At 37.9% G+C, this 18,716-nt stretch overlaps 1 protein-coding gene across 3 annotated transcripts; it reads right to left on the reverse strand.

Annotated features, from left to right (window-relative positions):
• Window positions 1–6,327: 6,327 nt before the first annotated feature.
• Window positions 6,328–18,419, reverse strand: LOC131772914 (CUB and sushi domain-containing protein 1-like). Of its 3 annotated transcripts, none has more exons than XM_066166116.1 (14): window positions 18,349–18,419; window positions 15,821–16,003; window positions 15,275–15,448; window positions 14,817–14,990; window positions 14,485–14,652; window positions 12,598–12,783; window positions 11,388–11,561; window positions 10,850–11,032; window positions 10,339–10,518; window positions 9,514–9,681; window positions 9,031–9,210; window positions 8,171–8,391; window positions 7,882–8,023; window positions 6,328–7,591 (listed from the first exon to the last, which is right to left on the reverse strand). In XM_066166116.1, the coding sequence occupies exons 2-14, from the start codon at window positions 15,876–15,878 to the stop codon at window positions 7,254–7,256; spliced, it is 2,346 nt and encodes a 781-aa protein (XP_066022213.1). In that variant the 5' UTR covers window positions 15,879–16,003; window positions 18,349–18,419; the 3' UTR covers window positions 6,328–7,253. The 3 variants fall into 3 exon arrangements, with proteins under 3 accessions (XP_066022213.1, XP_066022211.1, XP_066022212.1); XM_066166114.1 differs by lacking the exon at window positions 18,349–18,419 and adding an exon at window positions 17,118–17,268; XM_066166115.1 differs by lacking the exons at window positions 9,514–9,681; window positions 18,349–18,419 and adding an exon at window positions 17,118–17,268.
• Between the last annotated feature and the right edge of the window lie 297 nt (window positions 18,420–18,716).

Raw genomic sequence — 18,716 nt, forward strand, 5'->3', positions numbered from 1 at the left:
GGTGTCAAAAGAAAAGAAAATATTTATAACTTGATGAGCTTCCTGTCTCTTTTTTTTCTGTGTAACGCAGTACTTGCATGATACTATACTCTGGGCGAATGCGGCAGCTGTTTACAAAGGGAAAGGATTTAGTTATAAGGAATCTGTCAATTGTACTAAATAACGTCATGACGAGCTTTGCGTCGGAAAAAAACTTTATGCAAATTAGCTGGCTGCACATTCAATGTGCAGCCAGCTAATTTGCATAAATAATTCAAGCCAAGGTTCGACGCCTCTTGGTGACATGAGGTGTTCGCTAAACATTCCAGGACATCCGATAATCGCTTCAAAAAAAAAATGTAATTATGCTCCCCTCAAATGAAATGGAAAAAACCGCAACTTCTGATGATTACAATTCTAATCATTTTCAAGATGCAACTCTACTTTGTTCACTCATTTTCCAGAAACAAGAGTCCAGAGAAATGTCTCAAACAAACTTAACGGGTCTAATTCGAAAAAACTTAAAGGGCGGTACGCTAAGCTTATTTTCTCTGTAGAGACAACACATGTCTTAAAGAAGACAACAGTAAATTGTTAACACAAGGTCCACGAATATTCCTGACCAAATGTTAAAGAAACATATAACAGGAACAATTTAAAACACGTAAAACGAAGAAACTCAATATAGCCTAAAAAGCGGCACTGGTAAAGCTGATTTCACCTCCATGATCGAGGACCTAGGCCTACGTAAGGTTAACTCCGACAAACCCTTCTTTATACAGGTCATGGTTTTTAACTTTTAAAGTCCAGAAACTGTGTTGATTAGATAATCCAGAGTATACACATCGCTTCCAACTGATGGTCTCCTCGTTCGGTCTTCAAGCTTTGGCGCAATGCAGTTATTCTTATAATGACCTTCTATGTGCGAAGGTTTCAGTTTGGAACGGCATTTTTAGCTTTTCCGAAGACATCGGTCTTGTCAAAATTGACTATAACAGGGGAGAAACTGGTCTAGAACATCGTTATTGTATTTTAGGTCATTGGGAACAAATTCACAAGTATGAATATCGTCTTACGCGACTGCCGAGTTAGGGTTAAAAATAACCCTCAGGTATACGCTACCCTAGAGGGTATAGGAGAAATTAAGAATAACCCTCAGGTATACACAACCCAAGAGGGTATGCAAGAGATTAAAAATATCCCTCAGGTATACACAACCCAAGAGGGTATAGGAGAGATTAAAAATAACCTTCTGGTAAACACTTACCAAGAGGGTATGCAAGAGATTAAAAATATCCCTCAGGTATACACTACCCAAGAGGGTATAGGAGAGATTAAGAATAACCCTCAGGTATACACTACCCAAGAGGGTATGCAAGAGATTAAAAATATCCCTCAGGTATACACTACCCAAGAGGGTATAGGAGAGATTAAGAATAACCCTCAGGTATACACTACCCAAGAGGGTATGCAAGAGATTAAAAATATCCCTCAGGTATACACTACCCAAGAGGGTATAGGAGAGATTAAGAATAACCCTCAGGTATACACTACCCAAGAGGGTATGCAAGAGATTAAAAATATCCCTCAGGTATACACTACCCAAGAGGGTATAGGAAAGATTAAGAATAACCCTCTGGTATACACTACCTAAGAGGGTATGCAAGAGATTAAAAAATAACCCTCGGGTATACACTACCCAAGAGGGTATAGAAGAGATTAAAAATAACCCTCAGGTATACACTACCCAAGAGGGTATGCAAGAGATTAAAAAAAACCCTCAGGTATACACTACCCAAGAGGGTATAGAAGAGATTAAAACTAACCCTCAGGTATACTCTACCCAAGAGGGTATAGAAGAGATTAAAAAATAACCCTCGGGCATACACTACCCAAGAGGGTATAGCAGAGATTAAAAATAACCCTCAGGTATACACTACCCAAGAGGGTATAGGAGAGATTAAGAATAACCCTCAGGTATACACTACCCAAGAGGGTATGCAAGAGATTAAAAATATCCCTCAGGTATACACTACCCAAGAGGGTATAGGAGAGATTAAGAATAACCCTCTGGTATACACTACCTAAGAGGGTATGCAAGAGATAAAAAAAACCTTCAGGTATACACTACCCAAGAGGGTATAGAAGTGATTAAAAATAACCCTCAGGTATACACTACCTAAGAGGGTATGCAAGAGATAAAAAAAAAACCTTCAGGTATACACTACCCAAGAGGGTATAGAAGTGATTAAAAATAACCCTCAGGTATACACTACCCAAGAGGGTATAGAAGAGATTAAAAATAACCCTCAGGTATACACTACCCAAGAGGGTATGCAAGAGATTAAAAAAACCCTCAGGTATACACTACCCAAGAGGGTATAGAAGAGATTAAAACTAACCCTCAGGTATACTCTACCCAAGAGGGTATAGAAGAGATTAAAAATAACCCTCGGGCATACACTACCCAAGAGGGTATAGAAGAGATTAAAAATAACCCTCAGGTATACACTACCCAAGAGGGTATGCAAGAGATTAAAATAACCCTCAGGTATATCTACCCAAGAGGGTATAGAAGATATTAAAAATTAATCCTCAGGTATACACTACCCAAGAGGGCACGAATTGAATTCACACTAATTTATATCAGGAGACCGCTCTTTGTCTGGACTCTTTCTGTTGACTGAAAGTTGAGACATCCACCATTAACTTATATAATTATTATCCTTTATTAGTTCCCGAATGTCTTTGTCAAGCTCGGATAGTTTTGACTGACATTATTGCAATTTCCCATGATATTTCGACTGGAGACATTTCCCGCCTAGTGTACGGTCGAGGGCGATTTGATTTACCGCATAAACAACAAGATTATATTTTGCGACCTTGCGAATCCATCTGCTGGATTTCTCCCTGTCTAATTAATCTGGCACAGAGACCAATTGAAGATATAACATGCATGTTATTTGGTTACCTGGCGTTGAACGAACAGCCTTTGTTGGCGCGCTTGAGACCTGCTGGCGGGACGGAACGTATTGTAGTCATCGCGGAATCGACGAAACAATTCGTTCTTTGCAAAAGCTTTCGGCCTGATTTCACATTAACTTTTCGTTGGCACATACCAGGACTTTTTGGGGTTGAGATTGGATCCCGTAACTATAGAAAGCTCAGCCGATCGATCGATCGAAGACTTCAGCCTCCACGATAAGATCGCGCCAAGTGATTTTAATGCCAGATTTCTTGTGTTTTCGTAATTGAAACTCGAGCATAGATGCAGTATTAATAATTAGGTGAAGCTTTAACTTATAATCAACAGGTTTAAGTAACCGCACAGACACCTAGCGACTGCAAACGTTGATGTAATTCTCTACACTGATGACAGAGATATAGCGCCCCCGTAGAATGCATGCTGCGAATTTTTTTGGGGGGGCCAAAGCTCCTTATGATGAAAGAAAAGAACATTGAATAATAAACAAATACCAACCGACTTGACGTTTTGACGACATTTTCAAAATTATATTGGGACTATTCTCTACCACATAGACAACACTTCCATCGACAGAGGATGCCACATCATGAGGATAGACTAAGGCCTGCATCAAAGAAAAAAAATAACCTCAATTGAATGCTTGTTGTCTCAAAAGGAAGGAAAGGTAATAAAGATGGGACTGGCCTCACCGCAGGCGGCCTAAGCTCACGTCTCGAGAAAAAGCCATAGATTAGTTCATGAAAGCGTCATGCGTTGTGTGACTCGGTGTTAAGTTATGAGAGGAGCCGTTGAAAATTTGAACACGTTATAAGGAATAGTATGAGGAACGAAATATGGTCGATTTACAACAATAAATATTTCGAAATATGAACATTTTACAGGTAAAATCAATAAAACTTAATTACACCCTGTGGTTAATGAACCTGGTCAGGAAGACCTCACCAACATAAAAACAAAAGCAATGCTTAGCCCACCAAAAAAGAACTAATGGATCAGAAAAATCGAAGGAAAAACAAAATGGCGAGACAAAAGACCGATATTACCTGGACCAGAGACGGATTTCCCCCCCTATGAACTCAACAGCTTTCCAGTTCCCTATTGCAATGAAAAAAAGAAAACAAACACTCAAATTATAAACCTAGTAAAAGAAGTAAAAATATTAAGAACTAAAAGTTTCATAAAATGTGCGTAAAAAGTGAGTTGGATGTTTTATTTTAAATTATTGTAACGCAATCTGTAGCTTGAAAGCGGGATTATATCAAGAAACCATTAGCAGACATGATTTTTCAAAAAGATTCTTAAGCTCATAGACCTTGTGTGTAGGTATGGTTTGCCGCGAGTATGAGGTTTTTCCCTTTTTTTTTCCGACCAGCATGCATCCATAAAGGTATTGTAACCAACAGCTTTAACTGCTGAAGTACCTTGCAATAGAAAAAATTTGCCTCCCTATTTACTGCAAATCTCTCTTTTTTAAGTTTGACGTTTAAGTTTAATTAAGTTTCGGATGAAACGTGGAAATTTGAACACAAATGTATCACTAAACCTAGCCTCAATAACAATAGTTAAACATTTTTCCGATAAGATGTTTTTTTCAGAATTATTTTAATATTGTTCAAACCCTACCCATATAATCCATATTCATCTTAAGCTTAATATATACTGAACCTATAGTAAAGTTGAGAAAGAGTAAAGTTTAGATCAGTTTACGTAGTAAAACAAGCGACGTTTTCTGTTGCCCCGCTACCTACCATTAGATCCAAAATAGGATGAAATCAGTAAAAAGTAAACATTATAAGCAGCATACAAATTCATTTCCTTTGACTTTCTCGTAACCAAGTTAATCTATTTCGTAAGTCACTCATGGAGCAAACTATGTCGTCTTCACTAAAACGATTCGCATTGAATGTGGAACTTGATGTGGGCATCATTTTGATCTACTGTAAGATTTACTTCCTCTGAGGCTGAACATTTGAAAATAGTCAGAGGCTGACCTTCAATGCATTTTTCTGAGAACTTGTTAAAATTTACTCATTTATGATTACGACCTCCCTTAATGTTTTTGCCCCACAGACGTGCAAAGCAGGATAAGACTGGTGCTGTCAACATGTCAACACGTTAGCAAATGATCAGAGTAAAAAAATACACAAAAACCTACACTCATCAAGGACAACTGGTTACTGTTTTTATGAGCTGAACTTTGTCAATTAAAATAGGGTTCTACAATGAGCTAATTACACCATGTGAAGTCGAAGTTCAGTCAAATCAAAACACGTACAGAAACACATCTGGCTATGTGTCTTGCTTTGAGCTCGATGGTAAAATTGTGAATCAATGCTTTTGAAGTCTGAGTTCGAGCCTTTTACAGAAATCCCTCCCATTCGTCTATAATATAACTCCCTAACAACACATTTTCACACTCAATTTATTAAGCATTTGAAAGATATATATATAGCATTCATAGAATAACATCTCTGATTGGCAAGTTTGACTTCACTAGATCGTGAGAAGGATCGATCGCGTTGAAGAGTAAAGGCTTCCATCTATGTAGGTAGCATTTCTTTTTGTAAGTTTACTCGTAACGCGCTCTAACAATCTAGCCATAGCTATGTGATCGTGAATTGTTTGGATCGATTTTGAATCTACTTATTTATCGTGCAAAAAGACGGCGGAAACAGAAGTGTACGCCTCTGAAAAGTAATAGACACATCCTCCAGTTCATAGTTATACCTAATGGTGTGTTTCCTTTGGAGAAGATTTTGGTTGTGTCACGATAAAAATTAACAAGTTAACAAATAAAAATTAACAAATAAACAATAAGCTTCATAACTTACCGTCGGTGTCGAATTCGTCTCCGCTGCACAGGAACGCGCTGTTCCAGCAAAAGCGGATGATAATATCATTACTAAGAAATGGCTATTTATTTTTTTAAGACTGGATACTTTCCAAAAGCGTCAGGTCTTTGTTTGAAAAAGTTTATTTTATTTAAAAATAATTTAAAAAATAAGACAGAAAATGGTAAAAAACAACGATAAAGAGAGATAGAGAGACGAGGGGGATTTCTAGAGCATTATTAAAACGCACCGAGAGGTCATAGACTATACTGACACTTGCAAAAAGGAGTCGGAGTCTTAATCCAAGCAATTATGGATAATTTGTAGGTAGTGACTTGATAAAATGGGCTATAAAAAGGTTCCAAACAGGTGTGCTGTTTTGGGGGATGGAATATTTTCAAACGATTGCCATACGGAACGGCTCCGAGTAAGTTTCTGCGAGATGCCTAACTGCTTTATTTTGACTTTGTGAGAATAGACTGAATGCCATTCGAGACAGTTTCAATTTTTGTTTCTTTACGCGGCAAAAAAAAAAAAAGAAAAGAAAAGAAAGCTACCGTACGACTTGGAAATAACTGCCTACAAATGATGGTTAGCCTGTGTGTAGTATCGTCCCGGTTGCGGCAATAAAAATCGATCCACTCGCTACGATATCTTACCAAATCATGTCTTACAATTATACAATGACTAGCGCAGTTTTAATCATTTTTACCAAACACATTTTAGAGGTCAATTGAGAAGCCTTTATTTTACAGTGGGTATAGTAATTTGTCACCTGTCCTCTGCCCCTTACAGTAATAAAAAGAGGAAAAAGCTTTGCTCCTTAACAATGATTTTAACTTCACTTTATCATTAAAAAAAGAAAAAAAAATGAAAAATTTAAGGGATCTTACTGTTGCATACTCAAGAACTTTCTTATTTCTTACAACAATGTGTTGGTTTCAGTGCGTAGGTGATCTCTCGATTCTTTTGGCAGATTGAAGTTCCATAAATCCTCTTTGAACGATAGTCCACCAACACTACCCCTAAAAGGTAGAAGATGGGGGATTTTTCAATGGAGTCTAACCCCACCCCCATAAGGACGTAAAAACTTTTGATGTATTTGTCAAACATGAACTATTTAAACAACACTCCTTTGAACACTCTTACGTTTTCTAATTTGCTTTGCCACTCTACAATAGGACACTGAGTGGAACTGAAAGATCTTTTTATGTTTCTCCTCTTCCTAGAGAAATTAATGGCACGTTCAAGAGTCATCTACTTTCTTCAAAATATATGTAGGGTTTGAGTGAGCACGAAGCTTCGATCTTGTTGGCGGATCGAGCTTCCACAGATCCTCTTTTAACGATAGCCCACCTTTGGTGCGTCCGTTAAAAGTGGAAGATAAATTTTACAAGATTGTTCCAACATCCAGTCCAACATCCGCTCAGACATTTTATATATCATGTGAAATTGAACTATTTACACAATTCTCCTTTGAATAATCGAACGTTTTCTAATTTGCTCTGCCACTCTTCACCGTTTGTTTCAATAGGACAGTGAGTGGAACTGCATGATCTTTTTATGTTTCCCCCCTTTATTTTTCCTCGCGAATCTGTTCCAACGACTGTAGTGCCTTCAGATAGCTGGTTGACGTTAGGTTTCTCATCAAGAATTAGTATGTCATCTTTGCTTAAATATTTGTATCGTTTTCCTTCAACGACTTCCCAGTAGACACGCGTGATAGACGCAAAACGCCCCTTACGATATGTTCCTCCCTCTTTGAAGAGGACTGCGGAGCCTGGCATGATACAACCTAAAAGACAAGGACGCAAAACGTGAGGGGAGACAACAATATGAATATTTACTGCATCAAAACTGAGGTGATTCTCAAGCTGAACTTCGAACAGTTTCTCATCTAAAGGATTTATTTAATACTTCATATAACCATCAATGCTGTTCACTGTGATTTTAGAAGAAAAGACGTTTAATTTTCTACATTTCAGTCATAACACCGTTCCATTTTAATTCCTAGATGCTTATCCAAAAAGGGCTTTGGAGAGAGAACTCAAAGATACAATTCATCGATGAACTAAGTGATCTAACCTCGATGTACTGCGTCACATCCATATAACGTCGGTGTTAAACAACTAGAGATTCTTCGTCTGGTGAAAAGCAGAACTTGCACAAACCGAGTAATAACCGGTTGAGGAAATTTCAATGCTTCCACTCCTTCATTGAAATGTGGCTGTAGGTATGAAAATCTGATGTTATAATCGTGTAAGCGAATATGACTATGCTATACTTGAATATCAAATTTTAATATTCTAATTTATCACTCTCCCACAGTCTAGAGCAGAAAAATACGGCGAAAAAGAGGAAAAGTTGTTTCTACCTTGAAAGGTTTGCCAAAGTTTACCCATTTGTTGGAAAGAAGTGCTTTTATTTGAATCTGTTGAACATTTCCTTTATCTTGTCCCAGCTGGATACTTGCCGCCGTAATAGTATTTTCCTTTGGGAGCATTATCTCTAAAGAAGTCATCCTTTTTCCGATTGAACAGTAGATATTTCTCCTGTTGATCCCGTGAAGTGGACTATCAGGGTAAGAGCAGGATGCTAAAAATGCAAAATACAAAAAAATGAAAATAATAGCGATCGTCTAAAATCATACTGTATGAGCGAGAGTGAAAACAGCTTACGAGCTAAATAGTTGCACTAAGAGAGTTTCTTCTCCCTGACCTGCTTGACCGAGCGCTTGAGTTTCATGGTCGTAGAGTGATCAGATATCATCAAGCTTATCGTTGTGAACTGACCTTTCGCGGTCGTAAAACATTACAAATTTGGCCGATGTTGATCCGCATTTCTTAGTACGTTCATGTGAGTAAGTACAAACACTAAGGTATTTTAAGTGAGGTCTTATATGCTTAAATTAAAAAGCGAGAGAACTTTTTTTTAAATTGTATCAAAATATAACAATCGATATCTCGATCGATAATAAATAGGGTGGGGGCTACAACACTCATTTTTTAGCCGAAGGCATCATGACCAAATGGACCGTGTTCCCGAAAAGTTGTACTTTTGCAATGGAAACTAATGAGAAATTATGGAAGTGTACGACCATCAAGTGCTAACTTGTTACGAAATGGGGAAATCTTTTCGAGCTTATTTATGTTTCTTTTCAACATTACGAAAGCGTGTGATATTGTTCTTAGGCCTTTGGATGCTCAAATATTTAATCACAAGAGAGAGATTTACCTAAACACTTTGGAACATCTCCATCCCACGTCTTGTTCCTTTGGCAAGAAAGGGATGATTTGCCATTCAAGGTGTAGCCTTTATCACACTGGAATTCTACTATTCCTCTGAAAGCAAAGTTTTTAACGACATTTGTTTGCCTTCCATGTGTTGGTGTTCCTGGATCTCCGCACGAAATTACTAGGAAAAATGGCCATATACATAACTTATCAAAGACCAAATAACAAAACCCGTAATCATATCTACAGGGTTATTCATTTACTAATCTAAGATATTGATGAGAAACGAAATGGTTTAATAAATAAAAATCTAAGATAAACTCTTGACCTCGTCGCTTGACGAAGATTAGCCGTGTAGAAGTCAAAACGACGCGGTAAATACGATTGATAGCCTGACTCCACTTTGCGAGGCGAACAATTACACGTTCATTTATCTATAGAACCGTAATGAACAACAGCATCTTCCATTCCTTCCACATCTAACCTTTGCACTGGGGTATCTTGTGACTCCACTTTCCATCCAAACATTGAATGGTTTTTTCCCCGACATGCTCAAAGTCACCATCACATTGAAATTTTATGAATTTCCCATGCGTAAAGTCATCTCCTATTCTTATTCCATTCCCTGGTTCACCAGGGTCTAAACATGGAGCTGAAAGATAAATTCCGTGTAAATGTAAGCATTTGGATCCATTTGTCGTGTAATTTATTTAATAAATGAGAAAATAAGCTCAGAGAGAATACTAGGGAAAATGGATCAAATGGCTGATGTCCATACAATCTGAAAACTATTCGACTGTACTGTCGAGTTAATCAATATATAAATATCACTTATTACGTATAAGTTTAGATGCCAAAGCTATTTTTACTTTTCAATTTCTATTTTTTCCCCTTGCGTTTGTTTTGATAATTACTTGTTGCTTGGTTTTTGTTGTTGTTGTTGTTGTTTTGTTTAATTTGATAGCATTTGATAATTTGTTCAGCTCCGAAGTTGGCACCAATAATAGCAACCCCCTCCCCTCCTTCCTTGCGCCATTATAACACAACGACGTTCAATAGGCCATCTTACAGTTGTTTACTTAGTTGACAAGCCTTTGATTTGGAGTGAGGCTGAAGGTGACCATGTTGCGATAGAGACCAATATCTAGTTAGCAAAACTAGATATAACAAAGCAATTTACATTTGAAAAACAGCAAGGTTTGTATCATAACAAGTTCAACCTTAGCCTCACTTCTATTCAAAGGCTTGGCAGGCAATCAGGCAACTGTAAAATGGACTATTACGATTCTTTAGTGACAATTTTACTCACCAAGGCAACTTGGGGCAGATGAACTCCACTCTTTTGTTTCCACACAGGTTATTATTTTGGATCCTTCCAAAGTGTAATTCGCCTCACAAGCGAATTCCACCGAGCTACCATAATTAAAACCATTTGTAATACTAACTTGTTTCACATTCGCTGGGGTATCTGGATTCCCACAGTTTATAACTGTAAAAAAAATTTCAAATGTGAAATTCCTTCAGGAATACAAGGGCGTATAAAATTTAGGATCACTTTATCACATATCTATTAAGACGATGTAATTTTCAATTTGTTTGCAACGCAAACGTTCACGTGATAATGAGATTAAATGGCCAATAACGAAATGGCACGGTCTGTGACATTTTGAATACCGCAGGCTTTCATAAAACACACTAAGTTTGAACAACAGCGAGACAAAAATGCGCGAAGGATGTAGGTTGGGCCTTTGCAAATTGAATCATTCTCTTTTGAAAATAGGTGTAATGTTAAAGTCAGTTTGTAAAAGAATAGTACTTACTTTGGCATGAAGGTTCCACTCCGCTCCACTGTTCATCGTTTTGACAAACTCGAGTCTCTGAGCCAATCAGCTCGTAGCTTTTCTCCTTACACCGATATTTCACGTAACCGCCAAATCGCGTGTGACCGGTTTCCGAAACTATTAAAACTTTATGTGGAGTTGACAACCTGCCGCAATCAATTGCTTTAAGGGACAAAAATAATATGGAGATAATTATAAAGCAACAGCAAATAAACTTAGCTCCAATTTGTTCGCTCCTCCATCGCTTTGAGGACTGACCATAATAAAACTTTTAAGTTGTTTAAGGGGAGGGGAGTGGGGACTTTGGATAACAGGTAACACGAATTTTCACGAGAGATTCGTCCCCAAAGAAATCTATGGCATGAATGTTACTTGTCGTTTGCAAGATACCTTTATTTCTGGGGAGCTCGCTGAGTCCCTAATTTGTATTTTCACGCTCTTTCCCCTTTCTCCGAGAGCTTTCCATTTGCTTAGTAAAACAGTATCTAATGAAACACTAAGTAGCATCATTTCTTACGTTTACAGGTTGGCGCACGTCCACTCCATGTTTGATTCGCCTGACATTGGCGATACTTGTCTCCAACCAACTTGAAGCCGGGGTTACATTCAAAATAAACCTTACTACGGAACGTAAAAACGTGTGATTTCATGTTGCCATGGAGAGGGATTTGTGGCCTGCCACAACTTTTAGCTGTGAATACAAAGGAAATAAAACTACCATTAATCGATCAAAAAAAACACAATATTTACCACTGAGAAAGATAAGATGAATAGCTCAGTTTTAGCCCTTTTCAGTAAAACTTATCCATCGACTTAATCTTTTGCCTGAAATATTGACGTAACAACGATGTCTTTACCATCACGACTAAAGTGAAGAGAGCCTTAGCAGCCTGTGTGTATGAGGCGTGGGCGAGGTTCATTGGCGTCGAAACATCCTCTGACGGATAATAGCCGGTTCCATTTTCTTTATCATTGCACAGGCCCTCTATCGGAGAGTCGAGCTAAAAACTAGGGCGCTTCGTATTCTGTTGCACATCGCGAGTGCGTGAATGCAAATTTTTCATAGGCAGGCTTTAAGGACTTGTTAAAACTACTAATCAAAATTTTTAACCATCAAGCTATTATGTTACGCAAGACATGTCTGGATAAAATTTCAGCAAGGTAAAATACTCTGGTCCGCCGCTAGTCCAGTTGGCACACGCGAAAGCAGAACTAAACAATTTTTTCCTGGTCCATCTGACCCGTTTTCTTTGGTGGGAGACGAAGAGCTCGAGCGCCGCTGTTATTCACATTGCTTCGACTCGTACCATGGTTGCCATCACTTGAGAAATGCTCCTTCCATCGAAGGTATCGAAGCTACCGCCAAAAGTTGAAAATTTTTTTTCGAATTTTGGATTCGCGAAAAATTGGAATGCATTTGAATTTGCTCCGCCAGCGCGTCCCCGCTCTTACTTAAATAAGAAGAGGATCACAATGGAAGACCACCAAAAGGATCTCGCTTTTTTCGGATCAGAACAATTTACAATTCATGGAAAACGTTGTCGTGAGTTTACATTCATTTTTATAAACCACTTTCTTGGAAAATGCAACAGAACCGCGCAAGAGTGTGGCTAGAAAACTTTTTCAGGACCAGCTCGCGTAAACCACACGTCAGTTTTATCATAGTTTCACACAGGATTGCGTGAGGGAGGTGAAACAGGTCACTTGATAATAGAAAAAAAACATACCGATGCACTTGAATTCTCTTTTCAGCCACGTCGTATAGTTACACTCCATAATCGGCGATCCCGTCAAAAGATGACCTTCATGACAGGCCAGATAAAGGGTTGTACCGTGTGTGTATCTCACTTGATCCGTTCTTGGATATATGATACGTGAATTACTTGGAATGGAGGGTTTTACACATGGCATAACTGGAAAAAAACAAAGAGCAATGTTCATAAACAACTATTAAGTTAAAACGTCGAACCTACCTTTGTGACTGAGTAATCTAGCCAGGTATTTTATTTGCCCCCTTTCATGTACGTTAGCCATGTGTTATATTGCTTCACTGATATAAAAGATATATTAGAGCCTATTTTGGGGTTATTTTTGTTTGATATTACAATCATTTAGAATGGTGTGATAAAATACGCATAGACAGAACCAATGTAATTGTGGCAACTAAAACTCATGCTTTGATCCTAATTATTTGTTTTGAAAGAAAATTGTTAAGATTCTTCCTGTAGCCATTTTCTCATGGTAAAAATTTATGGATGAAAGATTGACTTTAAGTTATGCAACTCTATATGTGTTCCGCACTTCTTGTTAAATGATAAAATTACAATTATAGTTAATCTACAATATCGTAAGGGTTTTCTGTATTGGTGTTAGAAAGAAAAGGAATGGAAATATTATATTAATTTAAGTCATTTAATGTAAATTATAAAAAGGGCAGGTTGATTACTTCGTACTCCTTCTTGGTGGTCTTATCTTAAAGGTCGAGTTTGATCACGTTCTTCTTGTGAGTTTGGCCACGTTCTCCTAGTGGGTTTAATCACGTTTTCTTCGTTGTGATCGTGAGGTTGACATGGAACTCGTGATAAGCCATGTTCTTGAATAAGTTAGAGTAAATCTCCCTGGTAATAGGTCGCATTCGACACCTTCGTGTTCCCAGAGGTAATTTAAAGGAAAACAGGTGATACCCCTCATGTTTCGCAACAAGAAGCAATTTGGGGGCGGTACTTGTGAGCGCCTTTCTCCTTTAACTCTTGTGACCAAGATGTTGTTATGTAACAATCTTTAAAGGTGATTTTCTCTTAAGATACACTTTCAGTATAAGTAATACTCTACACCAAGGTTATTTGTAATTTTTATATTGTCGATCTCGTTTCTGTTCTGGCCGATCTCAACCGTAAAGATATGAAAATTAGGGAAGAAATTGATTTTGTAACTGCGTAGACAACCCTAAGGTGCTTACTCAGTATGTGGGAACTATAATACGTAGTCAAGCGTGATTCGCTAGTTGAGATGGTACGATGACGACACAAGAAGATTGACGGCTTAGAAATGTCATCCACAGTGTCACCTTTATAAGCGGAGATTCTAGTTTTCCCTGATATATTGAAGCTAGTCCCCATTGTAACAACTTGAGAAGAAAAGTAAATAAAGAAGGATCAACCAAACCACAAAAGAGTGTTAGAAAAATTAATTCTAACATTCTTAAATAAGCACACAGGTGCTAATTTCAGATCTTGCCCTCGGTGAGGGGCGCTTATTGGAAAGAGGGCGCTTAATCGAGCGGAGCGTGTTAGTTAGCGTGACAATTGGGCAAAAGTTAAAAGACCAGATAACGTGAATAAAGGAACTCTGCGAACACATGGAGAAAGAAAAAACTCAAAGTGACCTAACTGAATGGAAAGTATTCTCCTGTACTGATTCCGACGTATTTCTCAGTCTTCGCAATACACATAGTGACAACAAATATAAAAGAGGAAATAGAACCAAAAAAAAGAAGGTGGAGTTCCTGCAATTTTTTGAAAAACCCACACATATTAAAAGAATATGCTACGCACAATCTATTAGCTAAGATATATTCGTAAAAATCTTCCCTGGGATGTCGAGGAATTACTAACCTTTACATTGCGGGACAGAAGAGTTCCACCTTCCATTAATACAACGAAGACTGCGATCTCCAACCAACTCATAGCCATATTTGCAGTTAAAAGAAACCACTTGTCCATGGGAGAAGCGTGTGCCAAACACGTGACCATTTGGGAGATTCATAATCTTCGTGCAGTTAGCTGAGAAATAAACATAGAACAATGCTTTAGGAAATGAAAATCTGCTCGGTCCTCAGATGCAAATGGCGCATCAGAAGGATAAAAGAAAGAAAGTTTAGTGCTGGAGATTTGGAATAGGCCCTTTATAAAGAGGTCAATTGGTCAGAGAAAATAAGACGGCTTACCTTTACAAGTTGGAACTTGTGAACTCCAAACGCCCTTGTTGCATGTTAATGCTGAAGCCCCAAATAGATCAAAGCCTGTAAAACAAGTGAAGTTTGCTTCTGCACCATGGCTGTTGTCATTGCCATGTAGTGTACCGTTAGCTGGACTTTGCAGACGAACACACGACGGCAACTCTGTAGGAGAAAAATATCATATTCAATTGATCTCTTAACATATTCGTGGTAAAAGATAAAAAAGGGCTAAAACGCTGCGTTGCAAGCAGTTTTAATCAGTTTTATGTCAAGTAGTTGTCAAAGTTTTGATACAAATTTTTAAAATTGCATCAAAACTTTGACAGCTCATTAACTTGCATTAAAATGCAAGTTTATTAGTTTTACGATCGTCTCGATAACTTAGTATAAGTTTTACGATCGTCTCGATAACTTGATATAAGTTTTACGATCGTTCAATGACTTACTTTGACAATAGGGTAACTTTCCATTCCATTGTCCATCTATGCACTCTAACCTTGTCTTACCGATCAGCTGGAAACTGTTATTAGCACAGCGAAATTCTATGGCAGCCTTGCCAACTTGTGGGGTCACATGAGATACTTTACCATTTAAAATGTTACCCACCTCCGGACAAAACCCTAGATGAAGCAATAACATTTTTAGGTGGAGAAAATTAAAAAATGATTAAACTGTCTTCAGTTTTTGTCATAAATTGACAACGAAAAGCTATCTTGTGTTGAGCATAAAGCATTATATCTTTTCACTATTACACAGGTGGTGAGAAGTGACAAAAAATGGGAACCGAACCTCTTTCATCTTCATTTTAGAACTCTCTTTGTCTCTGTAGTGATTATCTATGATATTTCTAGAGGCTTGGAATTGAAAAGTTTGACATGCAGCATTTTTGCACGAATCAGCGAATGTTGTTTTGAAATGCGGAACCACTAAACAATGCCGATCTAAAGTTATAGAAAATTTTTTTTTTATTCTAAAGATAATTTACATCATACCAAGACATCGGAATTGTGTCTGTGTCCATTTGTTCCCATTGCATGTTATAATTGGCATTCCATCCAGATAAAAACCCTGTTTACAGCCAAAGAGGATTACTTGGCCGTTTTGGTACTTTTCTCGCCGAGTGGGATGAGTGATGACTGAGCCATGAGGAGAGGTTGGTTGATCACACGTGGAGCCTTAAAAAAATAGACAGCTGACGTCAAGCTTCCGAGACGAACGGCGAGTCAATGTCACAATATCAATCCCTTTACAAGAAATGACCTGAGTTAAGAAACAAATAGTTTCCGCCTAATAATGGTAAATTATTTGCAAAGAAAGGCTAATTTAATGACCCTGAAGGGTATAACGTTAAGTCCTAACATTTCTTGAACAATCTTGGGGTTTCCTGATTTGTTGGGCATGCGCTTTTCCATATGTATTATAATTCGCTTTGAATTATCTTGTAAATATTGGATGCGTAGATATCAAATGGCTCAACCGGAACAGACAGAGCTGCCCTTGAGAATCTGGCTAATGATGCTTACCCTTATGCCTATCTCATGGTCACTTATCCCTAACTTGTCATGAATATGGATAGTCTTGTTTCACTTTTCGGAAAGTAGGCAGACTCTTAGAAATGGAGACAGCGATGCAGAAAAAAATAAGCATCTCTGTCTTTTGTATGACAAAATGCTGACGGATAACACATGACACCCTCTTCCGCTTAATTTGAGAGTAACGCGTTGCTTATTTTTCGGTCTCGGCGCCAAAGAAAGCTTATTGCCCTTTGCATAAGGCAAATATCTCTTTTCCTCAGTGAGATGCGAGACACGGATCCGAAACCATGTGTGCGACATCAAAATTTATAACCGATAGCTTTATCAACTTTTAAAGATATTTGAGTATTGTAGTTTTCGTCAGTCACCATATGTGAAGGTCACAAGCAAGGGAATATTCAAGAGTCTCAAGACAGAAACTAACAGTGTACAGTTCATTTCGTTAAGGAAAACCCTGAAAACCCCCTTTCCATTGGCCTACTCAAGAATAAGAATATGTAAAGGCACGTCAAACTTAAAACTAACGGCACTGCTATCAAACATCAGTTCACATTTGCCGAATGAGCGGCGTCTCCAGAAGAGTTCAGTGGCACGCGCCCTTGCTATTAAAAATTTTTACAACTTTTAGATGAAAACAAAGCTGAAAGCTGACGCATGACATCCCCTTTCGTTTTGAGAGAACAGGGTTGTTTATCTTCCAACTGGAGTGTTAAGGGAAGCTAATTGAGCATCACATGTATGAGAGGTTACTCACCATATGTGACGATCACAAACGAGAATATAAAGGATGCTGAAACCAACCCCGCACGTTTCATGAGGAAGCCCGTAAAATCTAACCTTCTTACTGAAATAGGTTGCTCAAATTGAGATAAGGATGTAGAAAGACAACCTTTTATATGCAATGTACTTCAACTTCCTTTAATACTGTAATCTAATGTAAGAATATTAATGTCAAAGGGGCAGCATCTCCAGCAGCGTTCAGTGTCACGAATCCCTACCATTTGGCTTGTATTGATTTTGACTGATTTACATTGAAAAGCAAATTAGTCTCCTACAGTGTGTAATTGGAAAACAAACAATCTATTCAGTTAAATAGCCACTTCCTGCATCTTCACCCGAAAATGATAAGATACAAAGACTTCTCATGACGGACAGCTAACAAGATACCAACAAGTTAATTTAGCTTCCCAGCTTGCTTTTTAATTTGTCGTCCGATTTCATTGTTTAATTTAAACGTGATGTAGTATCTTTTGAACTTTAAATAATTGAATTATTTAATGAGTTTACAGAACAATTAAATTTCCTGATTGTGACATACCCTAGGAAAATGTGTTCTTAAAATCATGCGAGGGCAATTGAGTGAGATTGGGTTAATCTTTTTCATTTCCTTATTTTGGTTGTCGCGTCATTGGAGAGCCTAAACATTGCGGAGGCTGATTTTTTTTGACAGTTTCTACATACTCGTATGCCAATTCCATGGTTGAAGCCCTGTCACTTTCTTTTCGTGATCAAATGTCGATATTCTTGTCTTTCTTTGCAGAAATCAGGCATATAATTCGAAGTGAGAGCGACGATGCGAAAAAAGACATTTTTTGTATCGTAATTTTAAGTTTTTCGTGAAATGCTTACGGATGAAACAGGCAAGATCTTTCGCTTTTAGAGTACAGTTTTGGTTATTTTCCGGACTCTGCGCAAAAGTTTGCTCCTATCAAGCGGAAAAGATTTCTTTTCCTCTCTGAGATTTTGAGAAAAGGATTCGAAGCTGTGGGTGTCTTTTTTTTCTTATGTATCACTGATAACTTTGTTAACGTTTAATGTGATATAGGTATGTTACTGTTCGTGCTCAACTGCATGTGTGACGACCACGAGCAAGATAACGTTCAACACAGACACTAACAATGCACGGTTCATTTCATTTAGGGATACCCTGAAACTACCTATTCCATTGGTTTGAACAAAAATAGGGATGTGTAAAGGAACATTACCTTTTTCTGTGTGACAAACTCATACTGATTACGCTGTAATTAACAGTACTTTCAATTTGTCGAAGGAGCAGTGTCTCCGGCAGAGTTCAGTGACACGTGCCTCTGCATGTTAAGGTAATAATTTAAGAAAAAAGAAAAGAAAGCTGAAAAATAAAGCTTGGCATATTGTTTCGTATGGGGTCTGAGTACTGCGCTGTATACCTTCCAGCTTCAGCGCTCAAGGAAGTTTATTGAGTATAACATGTACGAGAGGATACTTCTCTTTAGATATGAACTTTTAAAATCGATCATAACTTATTACTTGCACCTTTGTCAAAACTTATTATTTTTCGTGCTCATCGTACGTGATGATCACAAACGAGAATAGA

Source organism: Pocillopora verrucosa, chromosome 4, assembly GCF_036669915.1.
Source record: "Pocillopora verrucosa isolate sample1 chromosome 4, ASM3666991v2, whole genome shotgun sequence".
NCBI classification, from domain to species: Eukaryota; Metazoa; Cnidaria; class Anthozoa; order Scleractinia; family Pocilloporidae; genus Pocillopora; species Pocillopora verrucosa.